Below are 23,856 nucleotides of genomic sequence, written 5' to 3'. Positions count from 1 at the left end.
CCCACATACCGCTCATCCAATACCCCTACGACGGCGACACTTAAGGTCCTGTCATTGAACGTCAAAGGATTAAACATCCCTGAAAAACGGAGGATGATCCTAAATGATCTTCACCGCCAGAGGGTGGATGTAGCCTTCCTCCAGGGGACCCACTTCCGGGAAAACCACATCCCACGCATGGAAACTAACAAGTACCTGGTAGTCTATCATAGTGCCTCACCGGATAAGAGATCTAGGGGGGTTAGTGTTCTCATTTCCCGAACGATCCGTGGCTGCTACTTGAGCAATACAACGGGGAAGAAGGCCAGGTCTTATTCCTAAAAGGTACCATCGGCTCTCAGGTAATAACATTTGCCAACATCTACGTGCCTAATCAAAACCAAATTACATTCATAGAGCGTGTCCTGACCCGTTTGTCGGAGTTCCGGGAGGGTCTCCTTGTTTTAGGGGGCGACATCAACCTCGTCCTAGACCCGAGCCTGGACTCCTCGAGATCATCCTCCCATATCTTCTACGCTGCCCTCAAACGCCTTGAAAATTGTATCTACTTCCACCAGTTAGATGTCTGGCGCATACAACACCCCTCATCCAGGGATTATACCTTTTCCTCCCCCCTACATCAAAGCTATACACGTATCGATTACCACCTCGTACATCATAGCCAACTAGCCAAGGTCCGCCACAGGGACATAGGGAATATCACCCTTTCTGACCACGCCCCTGTCGATCTTACCCTGGCCCTAAAGGATCCCCCGCCGGGTCCATGGCAGTGGAAGCTGAATGACTCCCTACTCCATGAACCTGTTTTTGCTACCTCATTGGAACGTGACCCCTCCCTATTCTTTGCTGAAAATACGTCGCCAGACATCTCCCCATATATCGTCTGGGAAGCACATAGGGTAACAGTCAGGGGATTGCTCATTGCCCAGGGCTCTAAACTCAAGAAGCAGAGACTGAAGGACGTAAATACCCTTCTAACACAGATCCACTCACTCGAGACCCGCCATAAGAGCTCGGTAGACCCTGCTGTCGGAGCCTTACTGTGCACGGCAAGAGAACAGCTCCACGCTTTGTGCCTCTTAAAGGTCAAAGCATCCCTACTTAAATGCTGACGATCTTTCTACGAACACTGCAATCAATGTGGAAAGTATCTTGCAAGAGCCCTGCGCAAACAGCACACCCGTACGTTTGTCCCATCCATCACCTCCCCCTCAGGAACCAAGCTCACACTCTCCTCGCTGATCGCAGACGCCTTTGCGGATTACTACAAGGACTTATATAACCTCCCACGTGCACCCTCTTCACAAGATCCCCTCACACACTCCTCCTGCATAACGCGTTACATCTACCAATCGGGCATGCCCTCCCATCGGGCCCTCACTGGAATTGCCGATTACCATGCTGGAACTCGATCCACCCTGAAGCCACTTCCCTATTACAAACGCTATCTACATATCCTCCCTACCCCTTTTCTAGCAGCGCTCAACTCCCTCCCCCAGGGGCACCCCCAGCCTCCAGAATCTCTTATGGCCCATTTCACTGTCATCCCCAAGAAAGGTAAGTGTTAGGATCCAGAGCGCCTCCAGGTGGTGCTGGAGCTAAGCCCTGCAGTTTCCTTACTCGCCTGCAGGGGTCTCCAGGCAGCCAGGAACTGCTAGGTACCAGACCTCCACTGGGTGGTGCTGGAAACTGCAACTCCAGTGCTCACCTGTGGGTGTCTCCCAGCTGCCACCAATTATCCACCACCTGGTGCTCCCTGAAAGGGTGCCTAAGCCCTCCCTGCAGTCAGGTCTGTGGCTCAGTATTGTTTCCTGTTAAGCTTGAGTCTGTTAACCTGCTTCTGTTCCCGAGTCCTGTAACCTGCTTCAGTTCCCGAGTCCTGTAACCTGCTTCTGTTTGAGTCTGGGGTTACTTTGTTATCCATTTGTATGTGCTTGGTTTGTGTTATGTTTTACTCCTTATAATAAACGGTATATCATACATTCTGCCTTGTCCTGTGTGGTCACACGTGTTTGGTCTGCCTGTGTGGGTACCTGCGCAGGTGTGGGGTCACCTGTGCCGGTATCCCTGACAGTAATATTCCCTTCCTCTGCCCCAGGCACAGACTGATATCCCTCCTTAACGTTGACACCAAACTCTTTGCTAAAATCCTTTATCTTCGCCTCGTGCCCCACTTGGGTGAGCTTATACACCCAGACCAATCGGGATTTGTCCCATCACGTGAAGTGAGGGACAACACCACCCGTGCGTTAGGCGTGATCCACTCTGCCCGGTCACAGGCCACACAATGCGTACTTTTGTCTACCGACACGGAAAAGATCTTAAATGCGCTCATGGATCAGTTCTCTCTACTCCGCCCCATCGGCACGGGTAAGGGTAAATGGCAATTCATCGTCCACCTTCCCAATCTCCAATGGCACTCGCCAGGGATGCCCACTATTGCCGCTTTTATTTGTATTAGCCCTGGAACCTTTCCTCTGCACCATACGAGCCAACCCCGACATCTGGCATTATGACGGAATCCACACACCATAAAATTGCTGCATTCGCGGATGATCTCCTCCTCTTCCTGTCTTCCCCTGATGTCTCCATCCCGATACACCTCTGTGAATTTAAGATATATGGAACCCTTTCAAATTTCAAAATCAATTCCAACAAATCGGAGGCCCTTCATATCTCCCTATCTGGACCCTGCCTCCGGAAGGTACTACACAACTTTCCCTTTAAATGGGCCTCCACCGCAATTAAATATTTAGGTATACACCTCCCTAAAGACCCAATCCAAACATGTGCCCTGAACTTCTCCCCACTCCTGACTCGCATAGGCATGGACTTAAATGTATGGACCAAGAATACATTCTCTTGATGGGCCGTTGCAATATCCTGAAACAGTCCATTCTCCCACGCTTACTTTACACCCTCCAGGCTCTGCCGATCCATATACCCCTTCCATCTTCTACAGAATAGTTTGATCTTTACAGACTTTGGTCATGTAAACCGGCCAGATTGAGCTATGACATTCTGAGGAGATCTAAGCAACATAGGGGGATGTAATTACCAGATGTCCGCCAGTACTATATAGCCACACGCCTGACTCGGATAATTGACTGGTGCCACAACCCTTCCTCTAAACTTTGGATTACCCTGGAACAATCATATTCAGAAGTCCCGCTGGACAACCTCCCCTGGTGCACTTCTCCTCTACCCTCCCAGCTCCGAACACACCCTACCATTGGCCCCACCATGAAGATCGCCAGATCGTCCTTCAACCGGGGACCCACTTTCTCCCCAACCCTCACCTCTCTTACCAATACTTGACAACCCCGCTTTCTCTCCAGGCGTTGGCCCACACACCTACCCTGAATTGCGGAGGCTAGGTAAAACCAAGGCCATGCACCTCCTAGATAGCTCGACCTGGCCCTTCAACCATGCCCTTCATACCCATCTGAATTACGCCCCCCTTGGATTTTTTGCAATCCCCCCCCCCCACGAGCCACCTAAGCAGGCCACTTAGCACATGTGAACAAGTCTGTACCCAAGAAGAACCTTCACGCCACAAGTTATTTTAGTATTGAGATTTTATTAGTTTCATAAATAACAACATAAATAAGAGCAGCCCTATTCACATATCCTTATACATATACATATATCCCCATACATATACATACATGTACTTATATATACACATATATATTGGGTGTCTCATTAGATCTCATGAAATATGGATTTCTTACCCAAAAAGGATGCAAACATTGATTAACATTCCTTTATATATTTATAGATCCTCCCCCCCCTTCCAACTCTCCTCCCAATCCTCCCCCCCTCCATCCATAGTCTCCACTGTACTTGTAAAAACCTATAATCCTAATTTTCTCTTGTACTATCAAACTACTTAAAAATCCTTTATTTTTCTCTACCAAGTTTAAGTCTTAAATCCCTCCCTTTGTCACAAAGCTCCATGCACTTACGTATCCTTATACCTATTCCAAGGCTCCCACATGTCCTCCCACTGAGAATAGTGTTCGTTAATCACATCTCTGAATCTTATTAAATTCCACAGCCCATTCCTTGATATTTGGAACTCCTCTGTGTGTTCCAGTATCGTGGAATTAATATTCCTGCTGCTGCCACAAAGAATCTAAGTAGATCCTTTTTCATTCTTGATATCGAGCCTGGAAACATTGATAGAAGGGCTATTTATATTTCAAAAACATACTTCCAAAAAGGCATTATATGTTCACAATTCCACCATACATGGAGATAGGTTCCTTCCTCATTCCCACATCTCCAACACATTGATGATTTTAACAGAAAAATTATATGTAATAGAGTTGGGCATCTATACCAACGAGATAACATTTTATATCCCTTCTCTTGATATGAGGAGGCAATAGATATCGTATGGGTTAGAATAAAATATTTTTGTACTTCCTCGTTTGTTAAGGAAATTTGTAAATCATTCTCCCATGCTGTAATAAAATAAGGCCTTGTAGGAAATTGTGCTTTCATTATATTATGATATAGCATAGAAATCACATGGGTTGGTTTTTCTGACAACAGAGATTTTCGAACCAAGTCAATGGTCTATGTAGCGGGGCTCTCTCCTGCAAGCTATCATATAGGGCTCTAAGTTGGAAATACTGAAGCCATAAATTATATTTATGCATTTGTACAGGCAGCAGAGAAGTCATTGGTTTCAGATATGTTGGTATGAGAGCATCTATTATAGGTGAGGTTGAACTACAAGTCCATTGGAATAATTGTCTTATTGACTCCCCTGTTTTAAATATTGGGTTTCCCATGATAGGAGTCCCTCAATAGTAGAAATGCGATTTTCTTTTACCAAATAGTCCCACACTTTCAAAAGAGGAGGCATACAAAAGGGAAGAACATGTCTCTGCGGTCGCAACTCAGGTTTTATCCATGGTATTGAAAATGGAAGAATAGGAGAAATGTATTTCTCCAGAGTAACCCATAGCTTGTTCATACCATTAAACTTTCGATCCAGTATATGGGCTAATAACGTAGAATGATAATATGTTCTCAAATCTGGAAGAGGCAGTCCACCTGCTTCTTTCCTTCTTATAAGAATGTGATATGCTAATATAGGGGAACGCCCTGCCCATATTTTGAATCAGTGCCAAACGATTTTGATGGAAAAAGGAGGCATGTAATTCAATAGGTAAAGTTTGGAAAATATATAAAAAATGAGGAAGTATATTTATTTTATAAAGTGCTACTCTACCTACCCAAGAGTGTTTGTAATGTGTCTACCTCTTCATTTGTGCAATGGAAGATTGTAAAAGAGGTCCATAATTAAGATCATAGAGCTCTGTTAAATCTTTAGGAAGAAATATCCCCAGATATTTTATAGCTAAAGTCTGCCACTTAAATGGGAAACTGTCATTCAAGTGGGAGACTTCCTCATCAGACAGTGTTACATTCAATACCTCTGTCTTTTGAAGATTTACTTTAACGTTGCTAGCCAACCCATATTTACGGAATTCTTCAAGCAGTGGTGGAAACCCTACCCTTGATATATATAATAAAACATCATCCGCATATAGGCCTATTTTATATTGTTCCTTTTGAACATGTACCCGCATAATAGATGGATTTTTCCGAATTGCTTCAGCCATATGTTCCATGGCTAAAACATATAACATTGGGGATAGAGGGCATCCCTGCCTAGTACTCTTCCGAATATTAATAGAAGATGATAAAAAGCCATTTACCCTGACTCTTGCGGTAGGTCTTATGTATAAGGCCATAATTTTATCTACTACCATTCTAGGTATACCTATCTGTGACAGTGTATGAGACAAAAACTCCCAACTCAACCGGTCAAACGCCTTTTCAGCATCCACCGAAAGAATACATAAAGGGAGTCTATTAACTTTTGCATATCTCATAAGGGTCAGCGTCTTAATGGTGCTATACCTGGCTTCTCTGCCAGGGACAAATCCTACTTGGTCCCTATGAATAATTGATGGTATGAAAGCCCCTAGGCGGTTTGCAAAAATGTTTGCGTATATTTTTAGATCTACGTTAATAAGAGATATAGGTCTATAATTCTGACAATGAGTAAGATCTTTGTTTGGTTTAGGCAGTACCACTATGTGTCTTCCTGGGACTGAGTGGTAAAGGGACAATCTACAGATATGGAGTTGTATACACTGGCCAGATTATTATGACCACCCCATCAGTACTTCGTTGGGCCACGAGATGACTCCACGTGATGACTTCGTTGGGCCGCCTCGTGACTCCACGAGATGTTGAAAGGTGATGCGAGGAATCTGATGCTGCACTGTTGCCCTTTTGTTGTCTTGTACCAGTCTTGCCACTCTCCTTTCTGCCCTTATATTGACTAGTCGCTGACGGCCACAATTTGCACGTTCAGACCCAGATTTTCGTCTGACAGTCCAGTCTTTAAACACTTTAACCACAGCTGCTCTTGAACATTTAACAAATTCTGCTGTTTTGCTGATATTCACTCCATGGCTCTGCACCAACAATCATCCCACGTTCAAAGGTTTCTACTGTCGTGGTAAACAACCTGCTTCCCTATTTATAATGGTCTGGCCCTCTAGCAACTTTAGCACGAAATTATAGCTAATTTACCTACAAACGTCAGGTGGTCATAATAAACTGGCCACTCAGTGCATATCCTTCAGTATTGGAACTAGCACCTCCAAAAACTGTTTATAAAACATGCCTATATAGACATCTGGGCCCGGGCTTTTCCCCTTAGGTAGGGCTTTAATTATTGTATTTATTTCTTCCGCTATAAATGGTGCTTATAGTGTCTCTGCCTCTTCCCCCGAAAGCCTCGGTAGAGGGGTGTCCGCAATATATGTTGTTGCCCCCGATATTGTCCCGGATACCCCTAAGGGTATCTCCTTTTCTACTGCTAAGTTATAAAGTTCAGAATAATAAGCCTGAAATTCCTGAGCTATATGGTCGGTACGATGCGCTATACATCCTCCCTTCCCTTGAATTTTTTAAACAAAAGTATGTGTAATCTGTCCCTTTATTGATCTAGCTAATAATCGATCCCCTTTATCTCCCTGTTCATAGAATGATCGTTGGATAGCCTCTCTATATTTTAAATATTTCTGATCCAATATTGACCTAAGCTTTAGGCGTTTCTGTTCCAGGGCATAAAATATATCTATAGTCATATTTGTTTTATGTTTATCTTCTAAATTTCATATGCCCTGCAACAGAACTGCCACCTCCGCTTCACGAGTCTTTTTTCATCCTAGCAGCATGAGATATAAATACTCCCCTTATAATGCATTTAAGCGCTTCCCACTTAATCGGGAGAGCCGTAGTGTCGAGTTCATGGTTAAGTTTGAAGGTAGAAATTGCTTCCTTTATAGCCAACACAGTCTCCTCATCTCTAAGTAATGTTTCATTTAATCTCCATGTGAACCCTCGAGAAGGTTGGTCTACAAATTGTATATCCAAAGCAATTGGATGATGATCTGACCAGATTTGTTGATCGATAGTAGTTTGTGGTTCCCATAACAGTGCATGGTGGGAAATCAAGAAATAATCTATATGACTGTAAGAGTTATGTGGTTGAGAATAAAATGTATAATCCCTTGTCCGCGGGTGCAAGACTCTCCATATGTCAATCAATTGCAACCGATGCAAGGCATTTTTCATTCTCTTTAATTGTAAATATGAAAATTGTGACCGCCCCCTAGAACCACTTCTGGTTCTAGAGGAAAATTAAAATTCCCTCCCAATATTATTATACTGTCAGCAAACTCTTCTAACTGTCTCAACACTGCCAGCATAAAGGGGATTTGTTTTTGGTTAGGAGCATACACATTTACTATTGTAACCATTTTATGATATAAAATAGCCTTTAAAAATATATATCTGCCCTCCTTGTCCCTTTCAATCTGCTTAAGCTGAAATGGTACTGTAGAGTGAAAACATATAGCAACCCCCTTAGATTTAGCTATTGGGTTGTTACTAGTGTACACCTGAGGGTAGTATCAAGATTGCAAACCGGGAGTTTTCGCATCCTTGAAATGGGTTTCCTGAAGAAACAAGACCTGTGCCCTTTTCTTATGCACGTGGTAGATAGTTTGCGAATGTTTCCTTGGGTCATTTAGTCCCCTATTCAAGGAGACCCATTTCAATACTGTCATTTTAGAAAATCATAAAAACATTTCATATGCAGATCAATAATGCAGGGAGAGAGAAAAAACAATTTAACCCCCCCCCCCCACCTTCTCAACCCTCGCATCCCTTCCCTATACCCATCCCCTAAATATTTGTACATTCTTCATCCCATATACACAGTTGGACCTATACAGTGTCCAACTGTGCACCCTATTGGGAGTAAGAGATACCAATTGCGGTGCATCTATGCCTTAAGCAAACCCGAGCACCTATTCAATACCATATTCAATTACTCATTATATTATATTATTTTGTATAACTTATCAAGAGCGAGAAAGAGATAAATAACGCAAACAAAAAAAAAGGGAAAAGGGGTAGATGGGGGTGGGGCGGTAGAGGAAGATCCCAAGCTAACACATCCCCTCACCCCCTCATGTGTCCCATTATCCTAGGTGTAATCATTGGAGCATAACATCTCATAACCAAAAATTTAAGTGTTCCCTATCCTAATTTCTCCATCCCTTCCCTCCCTTCCTTCCACCTCTTCCCTCACTTCCATCCCATCTCTTCCTTCCAGTGTTACCCTGTACTCCCACTTCTAAATTCCCCTGTGTTTACTCTCCTTACTTCCCTCATTAATTATCTTATAATATTCCTTAGGAGTTTCCAATCTCCCTCCTCTCACCTCCTCTTTCCCTCCTCTTCTCCCCTAGTGTATTGTGTAACAATTTATTTATCTTGCCCCTTCCACACTCCAATCAAAGCAATGCTTATCATATCCATTTTTTAAGTGCAAAAACATATTGAGATATTGTCCTAGTGAATAATACAACAACCTAAATACTCACAGAGATCTTCATATCCCACCAGCCCCCTCCCCAAAGTCCCCCCCTCCCAAAAAAAAGTGGGTATACACCCTAACTAAACAACTAAATCAAATTTCTCTCCCCCTCTCTCTATATATATATTAATACCTGCAGATATCAATACCTATGAAGCATATTAAATTAAATAGACAGCTGCTTCTGTTCAATTTACTGTAATCCCCCCCTCATGCAAACATTCTTGTTATTTATGTTTCATCGAAGCATTGAGGTAGCTGAGGTACTGAAGATATCAAAGACATAGGGGGACCTGGCCACATTCCAAGTTCAACTGCAGGAATCCCCAAAGCCGCTGTAAAGGTCTCTACATCGTCTGGTGAGCGGAAGATAACTGCTTTACCATTTTTCCGGGCCATTAAATGGAAGGGCTACCCCCATCTGTATGGTATTGTCACGTACCTGGTGGGGAGCCGAGTTGTGAGGAGGCCTCCTTTGCAGCACGAGTTCCACACCCCTGAATGTGGAGACATGGGGTGGGGGAACAGCGGGCAGCACCGGTGCCAGAAGATGCAGGACACTGGGCCAGGGCATGTCCTTGATGCCCGTCTTCAGTGAAGCAGGAAGCAGGTGTTGATGCGGCTGGAGCGGTGTCGGGCAAGCCAGGGTCAGCAACAATCGGGCGGCAAGGTACAAAAGGAGAAGGCAAAGGAGAATCCGGGGACAAGCAGAAGTCAGAGGCAGGCAGCAGTCAGGCAAGGTCAAGGAATGCCTTTTTTAACCTAAATAAATCTTTTACTGCACCATGAAGATTCCTGTGTCTTTCATGTGAATGGAACTTTGAAGCCGTCCAGTCATCGAACCTCTGAAGGACGCAAAGGTTCCTTACTCCCAATGACTCATTTACAATCTGATTACCGGGCATTCAGGGACTGAACAAACTCTTTTGAAGCGTCTGAAAGTTTCTAATTGTTGTTCGACCCAAACATGCGTGAAGGCTGCTAGATCGGACAGCAGAACAGTGTGGTGAGTGCACAGCCTCTTAACAGGGGAGTGCAGTTTCACAGAAGGATTTTCTTCACTTAGAAAGTTTGTATCTACTTTTATACACTCTGATAGTTTTTATTTTATTTCCATTGGTATGTAACTTCTCACTAACAACATTTCAATTATGTTTTTTTAGCTGATTCAGCCTATTTTGTTTGAAGTTTCACTTTGACACGTTCACAATTCTCTTTCCTTTGTTTGGTACAAGTTTTCACGATTTATTTTTTCAATATTGATTACTAAGTTTGGTTCATACATATGACACAGTTTAGTTTTTGTCACAGATTACTTTTTCACTGGGGAGGTTAGATAGCGCTGTACACTCACCCTATACATCAGTAATAGATACCAGGAGCCAGGGTACAAGATAGTGACCAGATGGTACCGCACTCCGCAAAACTCTTCACACACTATTTCCGGATACCCCTGACCTCTGTTGGCGATGCCAGCAACCAGTGACAGACATGCTCCATATTTTCTTGTCCTGCTCGGTCGTCCGGCAGTTCTGGGAGCAGGTACACGCTCTCACTCAGAAATCCACGGAGAGCCAGGTGCCCCGAGACCCGGTCACTCATCAAACATGCCATCAATGCAGCACGGGCATGTATCCCATCCCTGTGGAAGAAACCTGAACCCCCCGCATTGGTCAGGTCCTGGATCGCATACATGATATCTCCCTGATGGAAGACCTCACGAGTTCACTCAAACATACCTCCATACCCTTTGCTCACACCTGGTTCCCCTGGATGGAATACGTCCTGTCCCCTGAATACCTCTCACTTAGACAGGATCCTGGTGGGACTATGCCGCCATCCGTGGGGTAAAAGATACCGACTTGTACACCCTTTACCATCTCATGCCCACCCCTCATCACCTCCATCTCCTCCTCCACCTTTATCTACCTTCTAGTCCTACTACACCTGGCCCACTTTCTTCCTATCTCACCCCCAGCTCTTTTCTTTTTCTTTCTTCTCTCTTTCTCTCTCTCCTCTCACTCTCTCTCCCCCAGGATATATCCGACACATTGATGCCAATAGTACCTCATAAGCAGTCTGTAGCATTATTGGGGTGTTATGTCTTCTGCCAGTTACCCTTCCCCTCCTATTAACCCTTAGTGAATGTGCTTTGATGACCCTCTTCTGGGTGCCTTCACTATGTCCTAATTCCACCAACGGTGTAGACCCATATCACAATGTGAAGAAGTGAACACATCTACCACATTTGCCTTGATAACTTAATGTTCTTTGCATGTACATTATTATACGATGACTTACTGACACTGTATTGATGCTATTGTGAAGCCCTTGTGGGAACAAACATATTTTGCTTGCATAAGCCTGTTTTCTATTTGTAAACTATGCAAAACCTTAAATAAAGAATTTATTAAAAAAAAGATTGGTTATCTTCTTCTTGAGATGTTTGATCTCTCTGTTGAGGTCAATCACAGAATCTGTACCAAACGCCCTAATTGCATCTGAGAGAAACAAGATTGCTTCAATCTCATTGGATGTGTATGGTTGGCTGCTTGTATGTTGTATAGGTGGAAGTATTCCACTGTCATTATCCATGGAAACCACCGTGTGGAGTCTGAAGACATGCAAATGTCAGTACAAATGATAAGGTCTAATTGCTGATCCAAGCAATATACGAAAAGTTACAACCGGGGGAAAATGCCAAAGTCCAATAGCGTATTGATGTATCTTGCTGCACTCCTTATCGGATAAAATGAAAATCTGTCTGATCCAGGTGGGTGCTTGCAATGACCACGGATGGCACTGTGCAATATCATGAAGTCCAAGAACGTCATCAGCACTCCAGTATTCACAATTATACTGGGTGCTGGTGACGTTCTTGGACTTAATGACATTGTGTGAACAGGGCACAATTGTTTTCTATGTGGCCTAGTGGTGGGCTGCATTTTCTTGTGCAGAAAAACACAGGTCACCGCTGTAGTGTAACTGACCCTAAGGGAATTATCTTCACCCCTTCATCACCTCATCTTCACTTACATTCTTAATATGAACTTAACTATGGATCATGCAAAAGTAACACACTTGCAAGTATGCATGCATGCACTATTTTTAACTTGCAACTGTACTGTTTGCTTTAAAAAAAACTTAAATTCTGCTTTAAGAAAGGGAAAAAAAATCAATGTTGCTGCAACAACCACTGATCAAATGAACAAAATTCAGCCTGACTTTTTTTTAAACTAGGGTATGGATTCTGTGCTTACCCATCTCCCCAGGTATTGCGTATTAGTAGTGCCTGGGAACTTAACGTCCTAACGTAGAAGCACCATAGATAGTTTCAGTACCGTCTCAATAACTTGTGGAAAGAAGCTGTAGTCTAAAATATTGGCTAGGAGAATGGTCCGTTCCTGTCTGATGAAGTGAAGGGTCCCTTTTCCTTTTTTCTCAATAAATATGAATTGAAGCAGTTGGAAGTAGGGGTCCGGGTCTTGATCCTCTATTTCTAAGTATGGTGCTTACAGTGGATTTCTGCTTAGCCACCCGCTGAATTATTACTGTGCTCCTGGCGCATGAAAATTATGTAGTGGCTGGAAAACTGAATCACAGTGTGGTTCTGGGATGGATAGAATGTGCTTGTCAGTTATACATTCTTCTAGTTTATATTTTTGATCAAATCTCTCTTAAGAGATTTCAATTTCTAATGTCAAAGTAAATTAAATATCCTGTATCTGGGTTTTAGATTGTATTTTCTAAGTGAAATTAACTTATGAATGTCTTATGAAGAACTTTACCTATCTCTGTGTGCCTAATTAAAGTTTATTTCATTCATATTTTTTTGTGTCAGACTTCTGAATTGGGTGTCACAGAACACGTGGAAGGAGACCCATGTAAATTTGCACTTTGGATTGGTAGAACTCCAACGTCAGACAACAAAATTGTCCTTAAGGTGAGAACAAACTGAACTGCAAAATTAATGTTTTGAGTTATTCAATACCAAGCACACATGGAAGTGTTAATGGTGATTGTCCCAAAAAAGTGAATGATTTTTTTCTAGAACTTTTAAAGGAAATGGAAAGGAAAGAAAAATGCAGTCACTGTAACTTTCTAAAACTCAAAAATATTCAATGCAATATGGTGACCTGAAAGCATTCTGTACACAGTTGGTGTACAGAACTCCTCTGAAATGTCACTTGACTGACTGATTTTCCCAGAAGCAAAATTTTAGGCATCCCTTGCAATTGTAATTTAATTTGTGGGGAGTTCATTGCTACTAAAGATATACAGACACTGCAGCTTTTGTCAGTACAACACAGAATGCCCACCAGCTGATTTTAACTAACCTACTTCCTTCCATACAGGGAACAGTTTGGACATGGTGAAACAAACTGCCATTCCTTCAGAACAGAAACTGGCAAGAATTTAAATCATTGCAAAGGCAGAAATAGAGGTCTCATAGTTTGTCCCAGATAGGCAAAATGACTCTTCTCCCCAAACTGCTTTATCATAAACCATGATACCACTGAATGTTTGATCCTGAGCCTTGATGCCGAAAAGGCGTTTGACCTCCTTAGTTAGCCATTTATGGGTTCTACTCTGAAACACGTTGGGATACAGGGCTCATTTCTGAATGCTATTATTAACCTTTGCACTACTCCCTCTGCTGCTATAAAACTTCCTTGTGTACTCTCTTTGCCCTTCCCGATTTGTAATGGCACAAGGCAGAGATATCCTCATTTGCCACTTCTTTTCGTCCTCTGTATCGAACCCTTAGCTGCCTATATCAGGAATTCTCCAGACATCTCTAGCGTACGTATTGGTGGTCAACAATAAAGTGACATTAAAGGCTGTTTTTTTCCCCCCACCCAATGTTTGTGTAAGGACTTACCTTAAATCATGCCTCTTCATCCGATCATCTTCTTCTTTAGTGTCATTTTCAGATGTCCCTCCAGCGCTGGCGCGGGTCTCCGATCCAGCTCTGGCTCCTGTCCTCCTCTTCTCTGATGTCCCAGAGAGTCTGTGCGGGTGCACGCTGCTCCATAGACTTACCTTGTGTCTCTCCTTGTCTCCCGGCCAAACATCTGAACTGCACATGCGCCCGCCCCAAGATCCTTTGTGGCCGCCCGAGACTCTTCAGATGTTCGGACGGGAGCATGCGGCGAAGTTTAAACCGGTTTGAGAAGGGCTTTTTTTTGTTTGTTTTTTAGTTTTTGCATATATGTACTGTTTGCTAGCAGTAGATATATGCAAAAACACGCTGAGGGTTTAATAACAAAAAAAAAACAAAAAACAAAAATGTGGTGAAAATCTAAATATTATACACACACCTATATAGTGTCATATTACACCTATAATAAATATACCGTGCAACTCAGTGCGCTCTCATTCTTTTCTGAATATAGAGGGTTAAATATCCAGAATGATAGTAACAATATAGCAAGCAGTCCTTTCAAGGATTAGGTAGTATGCATGAGATGAGGTTAAAGCGGTTACTTTCCTTTTTTCAATGCTAGGGGGGCAAAATTCTCGGGATATATCTGTGACAAGTCTGCCGTGATGTGGGTGCCCAAGTATCAAATGTATCGGGGTGCCCAACGAAAATGATAGGTGTTTTGAAGCTGTGTCAGCACTGGGGAAGGCAAGGAAACATTGAGCGCCTCTGACTTAGTGGGGTTCATCAAAAAATTAGATAGGCTTCTGTAAAGTTCAAATGCCCTAAGCAACGCTGGTATGGACGAATGGGGACGAGAGAGGAAAAAAAGCAGATCATCTGCATACGCTGCCAACTTATGTGAACCTGAGGGTAAAAGTATCCCTGACACGGAATCATCTGCCCGAATCGTACAAATGAAGAGTTCTAGGGATAGGACAAAAATGAGAGGTGATAAGGGGAAGCCTTGTCTAGTACCGTTCGAGATGGGGAAGTAGTCCGACCATGTCTCATTGACATTCAATGCAGCCGTGGGAAGGGAATATAGTGACGAGATCCAGGAGCACATATTGGGACCCAATCCGAAATGTCGAAGGGTTGACTGGACAAACTGCCAATCAACCCTATCGAAGGCTTTCTCTGCATCCACAGACAAAAGCATCGACGGGCATGCGCAATGACGTACAGATTTGACCACATTCAGTACCCGAATGGTATTGTCTCGGGCCTCGCGAGAGGGGATAAAGCCAACCTGATCAAAGTGAACTAAGGTGGCAATGTAAGGTAAGATACGGTTGGCCAGAATTTTGGCAAATAACTTAAGGTCCACATTAGGAAGGGCAATTGGGCGGTAGCTAGCGCACTAGGCTGGGTCTTTGTCTGCTTTCAGGAACACTGTGATATGTGCCCGCAGAGAGTCCAGAGGCATAGGGACCCCTTCAATTAGTGCATTGTAAGCCTTTAGGAAATGCGGGGCAAGGAGGGATTCAAATTGACGGTAATAAACCAGAGTGAACCCGTCCGGTCCGGGTGCCTTCCCCGCCTTCATTTGTTTGAGCGCTAAGGCCAATTCCTCCTTGACCTCCGGCTCCAGAGTGGGTAGGCCTGACCGCCGAAGATAATCTGCAATGCGCAGCGCTCGGTCTGCCGCTGCTGCGTCTGAGCGGTCTGGATGTAGATTGTATAGGCGACTATAAATGTCGGCAAACTCCGCTGCTATATCCTTAGATAAAGACAGTTTTGACCCAGAGCGAGAGAGAACGTGGGATATTGAAGGGTTTCGAGCGAGTACCCTGAAGTGCCCTGGCTAGCATGCATCCGGGCTTATTCGGGAACTCGTAGAACGTGTGCCTACAGGTGATCAGGCGCTGTGTCGAGCGCTGGAACAATAGAGAGTTCAAGGACGTGCGGGCCTGTTGCAAGGCAATCTGTACCCCCAGGGCCATCGTCCTTTTATGTTGGGTCTCCAGTGTTCGAATGCGCTTCAACAGCTGAATCACCTGGTCCGACCTCTCTCGTTTACGGCATGCCCCATGTCTAATGAGGATTCCCCGGAGGACGCATTTGTGAGCTTCCCAGACCGAAAGGGGGCTAGTGTTGGAAGGGCCATTGGTGGCAAAGTATGACCGAATCGCCCCCTCCAAGTCGGCTCGTATCATTGGGTCCTGTAGGAGGGACTCATTAAGCCTCCAGGACGGTTTGGTCATGTAGGGCGGTAGGAGATCCAACACTAAGTGAACCGAGGCATGACATGATCAGAGAGGAAAATAGTATCGATTGATGCTGCTCTCACCGAAGGTAGGTCTTTATGTTGAATGAAGAACAGATCCAGTCGGGAGTAAGTCTGATGGACCTGGGAGAAATATGTATAGTCCCTATCCCCGGGGTGCAGCAAGCGCCAAGTATCAACCAGGCGAAGAACATTCAGTTCTTGTTTCAGCTTTTTGAGATAGGGATATAATAGGTGGGAAGCCCCCCGGGACTTCGCCCACCCTGCCCTTGACAAAGAGATAACGACCTTCGGGAGCCTTGGCGTAGGTCGAGCAGGCACCATGGAACAGACCTGGCTACCAGCACCCTTACCCCTTTGGATTTGGAGATAGGAGAGGTGGCGTGGTATACCACTGGAAAATCTTGGTTGCTCAGTCTGGGAAATGCGCCCTGTTTAAAATGCGTTTCTTGCAGGTACATGATATGAGAGCGTGATTTTTTCAGGTCCACAAGGAGCCTAGATCGCTTTTCTGGAACGTTCAGCCCCCTAACATTGAAGGAAGACAATTTGAGTGAGCCCCCTGCCGCGTGATGGAACCCATCCCTCCCCCCAACCCCCCTCCCAAAAGTCACCGACCATACTGAGTACCCGGATCAAACTCTAACCAGTGCAGGAGGAGCACTCAGACGAGGGGACCGTCTGCAATGGACATAATAAAGGGGGAGGAAAAAAAAGCCACCTCCTGCATCCACACCCCCATCCCCACACAGTTTGTCAAGTAAAAGCCCCATCAACCAGAACCATATACACAATTTAACTTCAGCATGCAAACTTGGAAAGAGCAATAAACACAATCACATCATTAGGAGGGAGACTATGCGGAACAAGGGAGAGACCCCAATGCGCAGTCGAGACAGGTCGGATGACGGCACCCCACCCTGCTCGGGGGTCCCCCCAAGCGCCGCATGGGTGGGCGCCCGGCTCCGCCCCCACAAGGAGATGTGACTCCAAGGAGTCCCCCAGGGGAGGCAGAACCTGCGGTCCTCCCAGCCCAAACGGGTACCAGAAACCTGCCCCTCACCTCCCCGCCGAGGGTCCATACGACAGTCAGTATCAGAAACCTCCAGATCATCCAGAGGAGGCGGTGTGGTGAGTCCAATATCGGATATACCTGTAATGTCCCGAGCACCTGGCCAGGTGCCAGACCAGCTGCCGCCATGGGACCCCAGCCACAGACAGGGCATATGGCGGGCTCAAAGCATAGGGAAACAGCACTCACAGTTCACTGGATGCGAGGCCCCCTGGGGTGATCATCGGTCAGGGGGGCTCTCCAACTATTCCTGGGTCCACGGGCCGGCCTGGGCGAGAGGGGACCACCTGGCGAGGGATCCGCAAAAAAGTCCAACCAGTCCGGAATAGGAGTTGCAGCTGTATCCTGGAAGGCAAAAAGGGCCGGTAGCTGGTCAGGCGTGTGCAGCTGGAACGTACGGTTGCCACGGGTCACAACAAGGTGAATAGGGTGACCCCAATGATATGTCGCCTCTACCTTCCGGATGACCTCCAATAACGGCCGTAGGACCCGGCGCATTCTTAGCGTGTGACGGGACGCATCCGGCATCACCTGGATCCTGGCTCCGTCTAAATCCATGGGGTACGTATGCCATGCCTGACGGAGTATTTCCTCTTTGATGGCGTAAAAATGGACCCGGCACAGGACATCTTGCGGAGGACCAGACACGGCAGCCCGAGGACCCAGGGCTCGATGCACCCTATCCAATTCAACGGAAGTGGGTGGTGCCCTGTCCAGATAGTGATTAAGAATGGCTGTTACTGGGGGCGTGGCCAAGCAGCGTGCATGGACGGACGCTGATCACAGCAGCTCCGGTCCCTCTTTCCTCCTTACCCTATCCTGACGGTTCCCGCGACTCGGTCGGCACCCGGGCTCCTTCCGCTCTACCTCAGGATCCTCCTGGCAGCTACAATGGGGAAAATTGGGGACCAGAGGGACGTCTCCACGGCCGAAAAATTGGCCCGGTTCCAGCGGCAAGATGGCGCCGGACATGCGGCCCTCCGCGCCTCCTCGGGCTCCACGATGAGGATGAGGACTCCTCAATCCTCAAGTAAGGGGGCTTCACAGGGGAAATCTGCTCCACTGACCCAGCTGGGCATGAAGGGGAAGGCAGCACAATCCCCCCAGGCTGAACACACAAAAGGCCAACCTGTACAACGTGCATGCAGGGCCTCTGAGGAGAGGGGGATGGGGGAGACGTTCCCTGCAGACACACAGGCCCCTGCTGAGCCCACCCTCCTACAATTAATGGAGGCTATTCGGGACTGCAAAACCTCGCTGGCATCACAGATTGAGTGGGGTACATATAGACCTCTCCCTGCTGAAGCATGATGTTCAGGGTCTGTGTGACAGGGTCACCGAAACTGAGGGCTGCATTACTATCCTGGAAGATGCGATGACCCCGTTGTCCAGGGATACTGCTGGATTACAGAGGGAGTTAGCGACCTGCAGAGCTAAAATGGATGACCTGGAGAATCGCTCCAGACGGAATAACCTCCGCTTTGTTGGATTTCCTGAGCGGTCAGAGGGCCAGCATCCTGAGCAATTTATTCAAGATTGGCTTAGAGAGATGTTTGGAGATTTCACCCCCTCTTCTCCTTCCTTTGTGGAGTGGGCGCATCGCACACCACCCTCCTCGCCTCCCCCTGGTTCCGCTCCCAGACCTATTATTGCCAGGATCCTCAACTTTAGGGATAAAGTGGCGATTCTGCGTGCCTCACGGATTGCAGGGGAGCTCTCCTACAATGGGAATCGGGTCTTCATTTTTCCTGACTTTTCCGCTGTACTACAACGTCAAAGGTCCTCCTTCCTGGAGGTCAAAAAGCGGCTGCGCCAGGAGGGTGCCGCCTATGCCATGCTTTATCCTGCCAAACTGAAAGTGACAAGGGATGGTAAAGTACAACTCTTCTCCTCACCCACCGAAGCCTCGGACTGGCTGGATGGTAAAGGTCTTCCCCAGAGGAGACGCCGCCACAATGAAGTCCGTTAACCTGTTCCTCTGTCGGATCATACCGCCTACCCATGCACAGGGAGCTGACCGTCACTCCTACAACACCATGGAAACTTTTAGTTCCTGTTGGATGCAGCTGGCCCAGTATCCTGACGCGGTACTATTCCTTTGGACATTGACTAGTCAGGCTGCATTGCTACTACTCCCTGGGCCGGCGCTATTGTCCGTGGAAGCGATGAGGCATCCCCCCTGCATTAGGGGAACCGTCGCCATGTTCTGTCATTACCACTTGGGACTTGGAAATGTTTGGGTCGGGTCCTGATAGAAGTGGCTACACCCCCAGCCTATTGGGCACTGTTCTTGCACTTGGGTGCTTGAGTTTTGGTTACATTAAGGGGTCCGGGCTTGTTAGAGTTGGGTTAACAAGCGGGGTGGGATGGGAATGGTAGTTCATGTTGGGATGACTGTTGATGTTTTCTACTGTTTGTATGTTATGACGCTCTACAGCTTGCATTGGTTCACGAGGTTTCACCGCTTCAATTCACAGGTTCACCTTCTAACTGCCCTGACTCTTTCCCTGTCCTCTGATGCAGTATAAATTTATTTTATGGAACGTTCGTGGCTTGAATTCCAGCCTCAAGCGCTCCCTTGTATTCGACTTCCTCTTTAAACTTAAGCCACATGTGGTGTGTCTGCAGGAGACCCACCTGCTGGTATCTAGGATTCTGACATTGAAAAAACACTGGGTAGCCAAATCCTTTAATGCTGTATACTCATCATATTCACGTGGGGTGTCCATTCTGCAAGCCAAGTCGCTTAATGCTGATGTTCTCCAGGTTAAAACTGACCCGCACGGGAGATTTGTTATCATTCATATGGCGATAGAGGGGACTTCTTTGACACTGGCCTCCGTTTATCTCCCCCCCCCCAGGGGTGGACATCCTCCATGCGATCACTAATGCTGCCCTGACCATGCCCACGGCCCCGTTGATGATCATGGGCGACTTTAATATGGCCCCTAACCCCCTACTAGACCGTATGGGAGGCGGAGGGCGACTCAATAGTAACTTCACTGACTGGATACAGGGAATTGGGCTTCAAGATGTGTGGCGCTGGAAGTGGCCGGATACTAGAGCCTACTCATGCCACTCTGCTACACACAGGACACTCTCCAGAATTGACTTGGCATTTGTCACCCCGACGCTTCTTCCAAGACTCTCGGGGGTGCGCTTTCTCCCTAGGGGGATCTCAGACCATGCCCCCTTATTAGTGGAGCTCAGCTGGGGACATTCGTTCTCTTCCAGAGTGTGGAGGATGAATTCCCATTGGCTGTCTGACCCCTCTGTGGAGACTGCCTGCTCCCAGGCTATTGGCTATTACTGGAGTGACAATGCCCCTGTGACTTCCTCTTCCCTTAAATGGGAAGCCTTCAAGCCCACTCTTAGAGGAGCGTTCATGGCCGCTACGGGGGCAGTCCGTAAACTTAAGGGGGAAGTAGCACTAGCATTGGAGAGTGATATGGGAGAAGCTTACAGGGACTGGATGGGGGAAAAGCGCAAATATGACCTGTTCCTGCTGGAACAAACTAAAAAGAAAATGCTACATACAAAAAATATTCGAGTTTGGGAATAAGGCGGGTAGATTACTGGCATACTTTACAAGGCCGGAATTCAACCCTACCTCTATTCCCCACATTCTCTCTCCCTCGGGGTCCCTGGTCACTGACACCCAGGGCATTATGGATACATTCCTGTCCTTCTATAGAGATTTATACTCCTCCAGAGCCCAATATACGGACGTTGAGCTGGGGGATTATCTGTCTCAGATCTCCCTCCCCTCCCTGTCCTCTCAGGCCAGAGAGGAGTTGGATCAACCGCTCACTACTGACGAAATTGAGTTGGCGGTTGCCCAATTCCCTACTGGGAAGACCCCGGGGCTTGACGGATTCCCAGTGGAGTGGTACGCCTCTTATATGGAAGACATAGGGCCACACCTGCTAGACACATATAATGAGGCTTTTGGGCTGGGTATACTCCCCCCGTCTATGAGAGAAGCTCTTATAGTCTTGATTTTAAAACCGGGAAAAGATCCGACTAAATGTGACTCGTACCGTCCTATTTCCTTAATTAATGTAGACGCAAAAATTCTTGCCAAAATTCTAGCAATGCGCATTAATAAATACATTCTGTCCCTAATAAGCAGTGACCAGGCGCAAAAAGGTCCATCCTTTTTGTCTTGGCAATTGAGCCCCTGACGCTTAGGATACGGAAGTCTGTGAATATACATGGCCTGAAGATACGTGATCTGGAGGAGCGGATCGCTCTGTATGCTGATGATACGTTAATTTATTTGTCTGACCCGAATAACTCCCTATGCCACCTCCTCCAGTTATTGGATGTCTTTGGAACGTTTTCGGCCTTCAAGGTCAATTGGGATAAATCAGTCCTTTTTTCCCTAGATGAGGCCACGGTGGCGAATATTCATCCTGTGTCCAAGCTAAAGGTGGTGAAGGACTTTAAATATTTAGGGGTTAAGGTTCAATTGCCCCTCTCCTCTTATATTACTAATAATTTGGCCCCGACTATTGACTCTCTTCAATTGAAAACTAAACAGTGGATGGACCTACCGCTGGACCTTATGGGGAAAGTCAATATCATTAAGATGAACTTTCTCCCCAAGCTACTGTATATCCTAGCGAATGCCCCTTGCTATGTCCCAAAAAGCTACTTCCGTAAAATTGACTCAATTTGCACGGGGTTCCTGTGGGGGGCGGGGGGCGCACTCCTAGGGTGGCCCTGGAGGTACTGCAGCTCCCTCGCACCATGGTGGGCCTGGCATTTCCTAACTTTCACATGTACTATTTGGCATCCCAGTTAGTGGTGGTCCAAGACTGGCTGGTCCCCCAAGCTGGGAACGCATGTACAGCAACAGAAGCAGCCATACTAACTTCCTTTGAATCCCTTCAAAATGTAGTTTATAGAGGGATCATACCCAAAAGCAACAAGGGGCGGTGATGATTTCTGTAACTGTCCGGATTCTACGATATGTTATTAATAACTTATCATTACCTCAATGGTCCCACTCTCCCTTCTCCCCCTTGTGGAGTAATCCTGCCCTCCCAGAGCTGCAACGCCTACCATCAGCCGCCTTCTGGTCCTCAAAAGGCATTAAATCCTTGTCTCACTTGTTTCGAAATGGGGTGATGCTTACCTTCCCACAGCTTAGGGAGGAGCTGAGACTATCCCCTTCTGATTTTTTTGCCTACTTTCAGCTGCTACATGCGATACGTACCCAATTTGGATCAACTACTTTTACACCAGCCCAGTCACCCCTGGAGGGAATGCTGCGAGAGGAAGGTTCGTCAAAATTGATCTCCACATACTATGCGGTCCTCCAGACCCGGTAGATTTGACGGCCGCAAACAGAAGTGGCGGTCGCTCCTCCCGGATCTGGTGGAAGATGATTGGGGTGACTTTGAGAGCAGCTACATGTGTGCTCTGATCATTCAGCTTCCACCTCCCCACACACTGTACAGGAAATATCTGACTTGTCTCTCCATCAAATGTTTAAATGTGATTGGTTAATTTTGAATACAGCCACATCCCTAATTATAAGCAGCCACAATTTATTATTTTTTCTCCCACTAAACAATTTCAGTGTAGTTTGAATGGAATGGTACTGATTACAGGTCACATTAAAGGTGGAAAAAGTTCAGAAGTGATTTATCGTGGTCTGATTTTTTAAATTTTTATTTCATTTTTACATTTAAAAAACCTGGCATTTTTAAAGCGGTGTGTAGACTTTTTATATCCACTGTATATATGTATCTTTACTATCACATAAGGAAGATAACAATTTCTTACATGTGTGAAACCAGATTCATACCTTTGCTGTTTCTTGTATTGTACTGCTTTTACATTCTTATGAATGGCAACCGTGCGGGTGTGGGAGTCCGTGCTCGGACGCAAACAGGATCCATCTTGTCAGCGTACAAGTACGAACGCCCGCAGGAATGTGCAGTTCGGCGAGCGTACAGCGCCGTACGCCTGCATTCTCCCATAGGGAAGAACAGGCTGCTGCGCACAATCACACGCAGCACCTGTCCTTCCCGGGAACTGCCTGATATGGCCGTGCATGCCACATGGATCTGTACGGGCCGACTTGAAGCTGTGTGAACGAGGCCTTACCCTGTGAAAAAAATCTTAATATTTACGTGTCAGGCAGCTTGTCTGCAGACACCTCACTCACTCCCAGGCTGATCCTATTAGACTTCTCTAGTGTGTTGAATATCGGGTCCCCCCACTAGCCACAGCAGCCAGCCAACTCACGCTCCTCCACACACCTTAAAGTGTGAGATATGAATGGCACCAGGAGCTTTGCTACAGAGTGAAGTTTTTGAAACTGAGCCACCAGGCAGATAAATAAAAATCTGTTTTCTTCTTTAAAAGTACACCCCTACTTTTACCACCACTTCAAATTTATGAAATTTGAAGGTTTTCCTTAAAGGTGCCCATACACTGCACGATTCTCGTACGAGAATCGTGGGAAATCCCGGGATCGTACGAGAATCGTGCAGTGTATGAAAGGCGTGCGACCATTTCTACTGTACGGTTGACGTCTTCCGTCGAACCAGCAGGCTAGAAAACCCGCTGGGAATCGTACGATTCTCGGCGAGTTAGTGGCCTGCTGGTTCGACAACTGCCGAACTGCACAGTGTGCG

The 23,856-nt window shown here is 46.2% G+C and overlaps 1 protein-coding gene across 1 annotated transcript in view; it reads left to right on the top strand.

Annotated features, from left to right (window-relative positions):
* Window positions 1-23,856, top strand: part of LOC108794847 (triple functional domain protein-like) — a 660,684-nt gene that overhangs the window by 564,918 nt on the left and 71,910 nt on the right. Inside the window, exon 24 of the mRNA XM_018565963.1 lies at window positions 12,822-12,923. Within this exon, the coding sequence (XP_018421465.1) occupies window positions 12,822-12,923 (102 nt within the window). The remainder of the gene's footprint in view (window positions 1-12,821; window positions 12,924-23,856) is intronic.

Source organism: Nanorana parkeri, unplaced genomic scaffold, assembly GCF_000935625.1.
Source record: "Nanorana parkeri isolate BGI_ZX_2015 unplaced genomic scaffold, ASM93562v1 scaffold904, whole genome shotgun sequence".
Classification (NCBI taxonomy): Eukaryota; Metazoa; Chordata; class Amphibia; order Anura; family Dicroglossidae; genus Nanorana; species Nanorana parkeri.
This window is presented reverse-complemented; position numbering and strand designations above follow the sequence as displayed.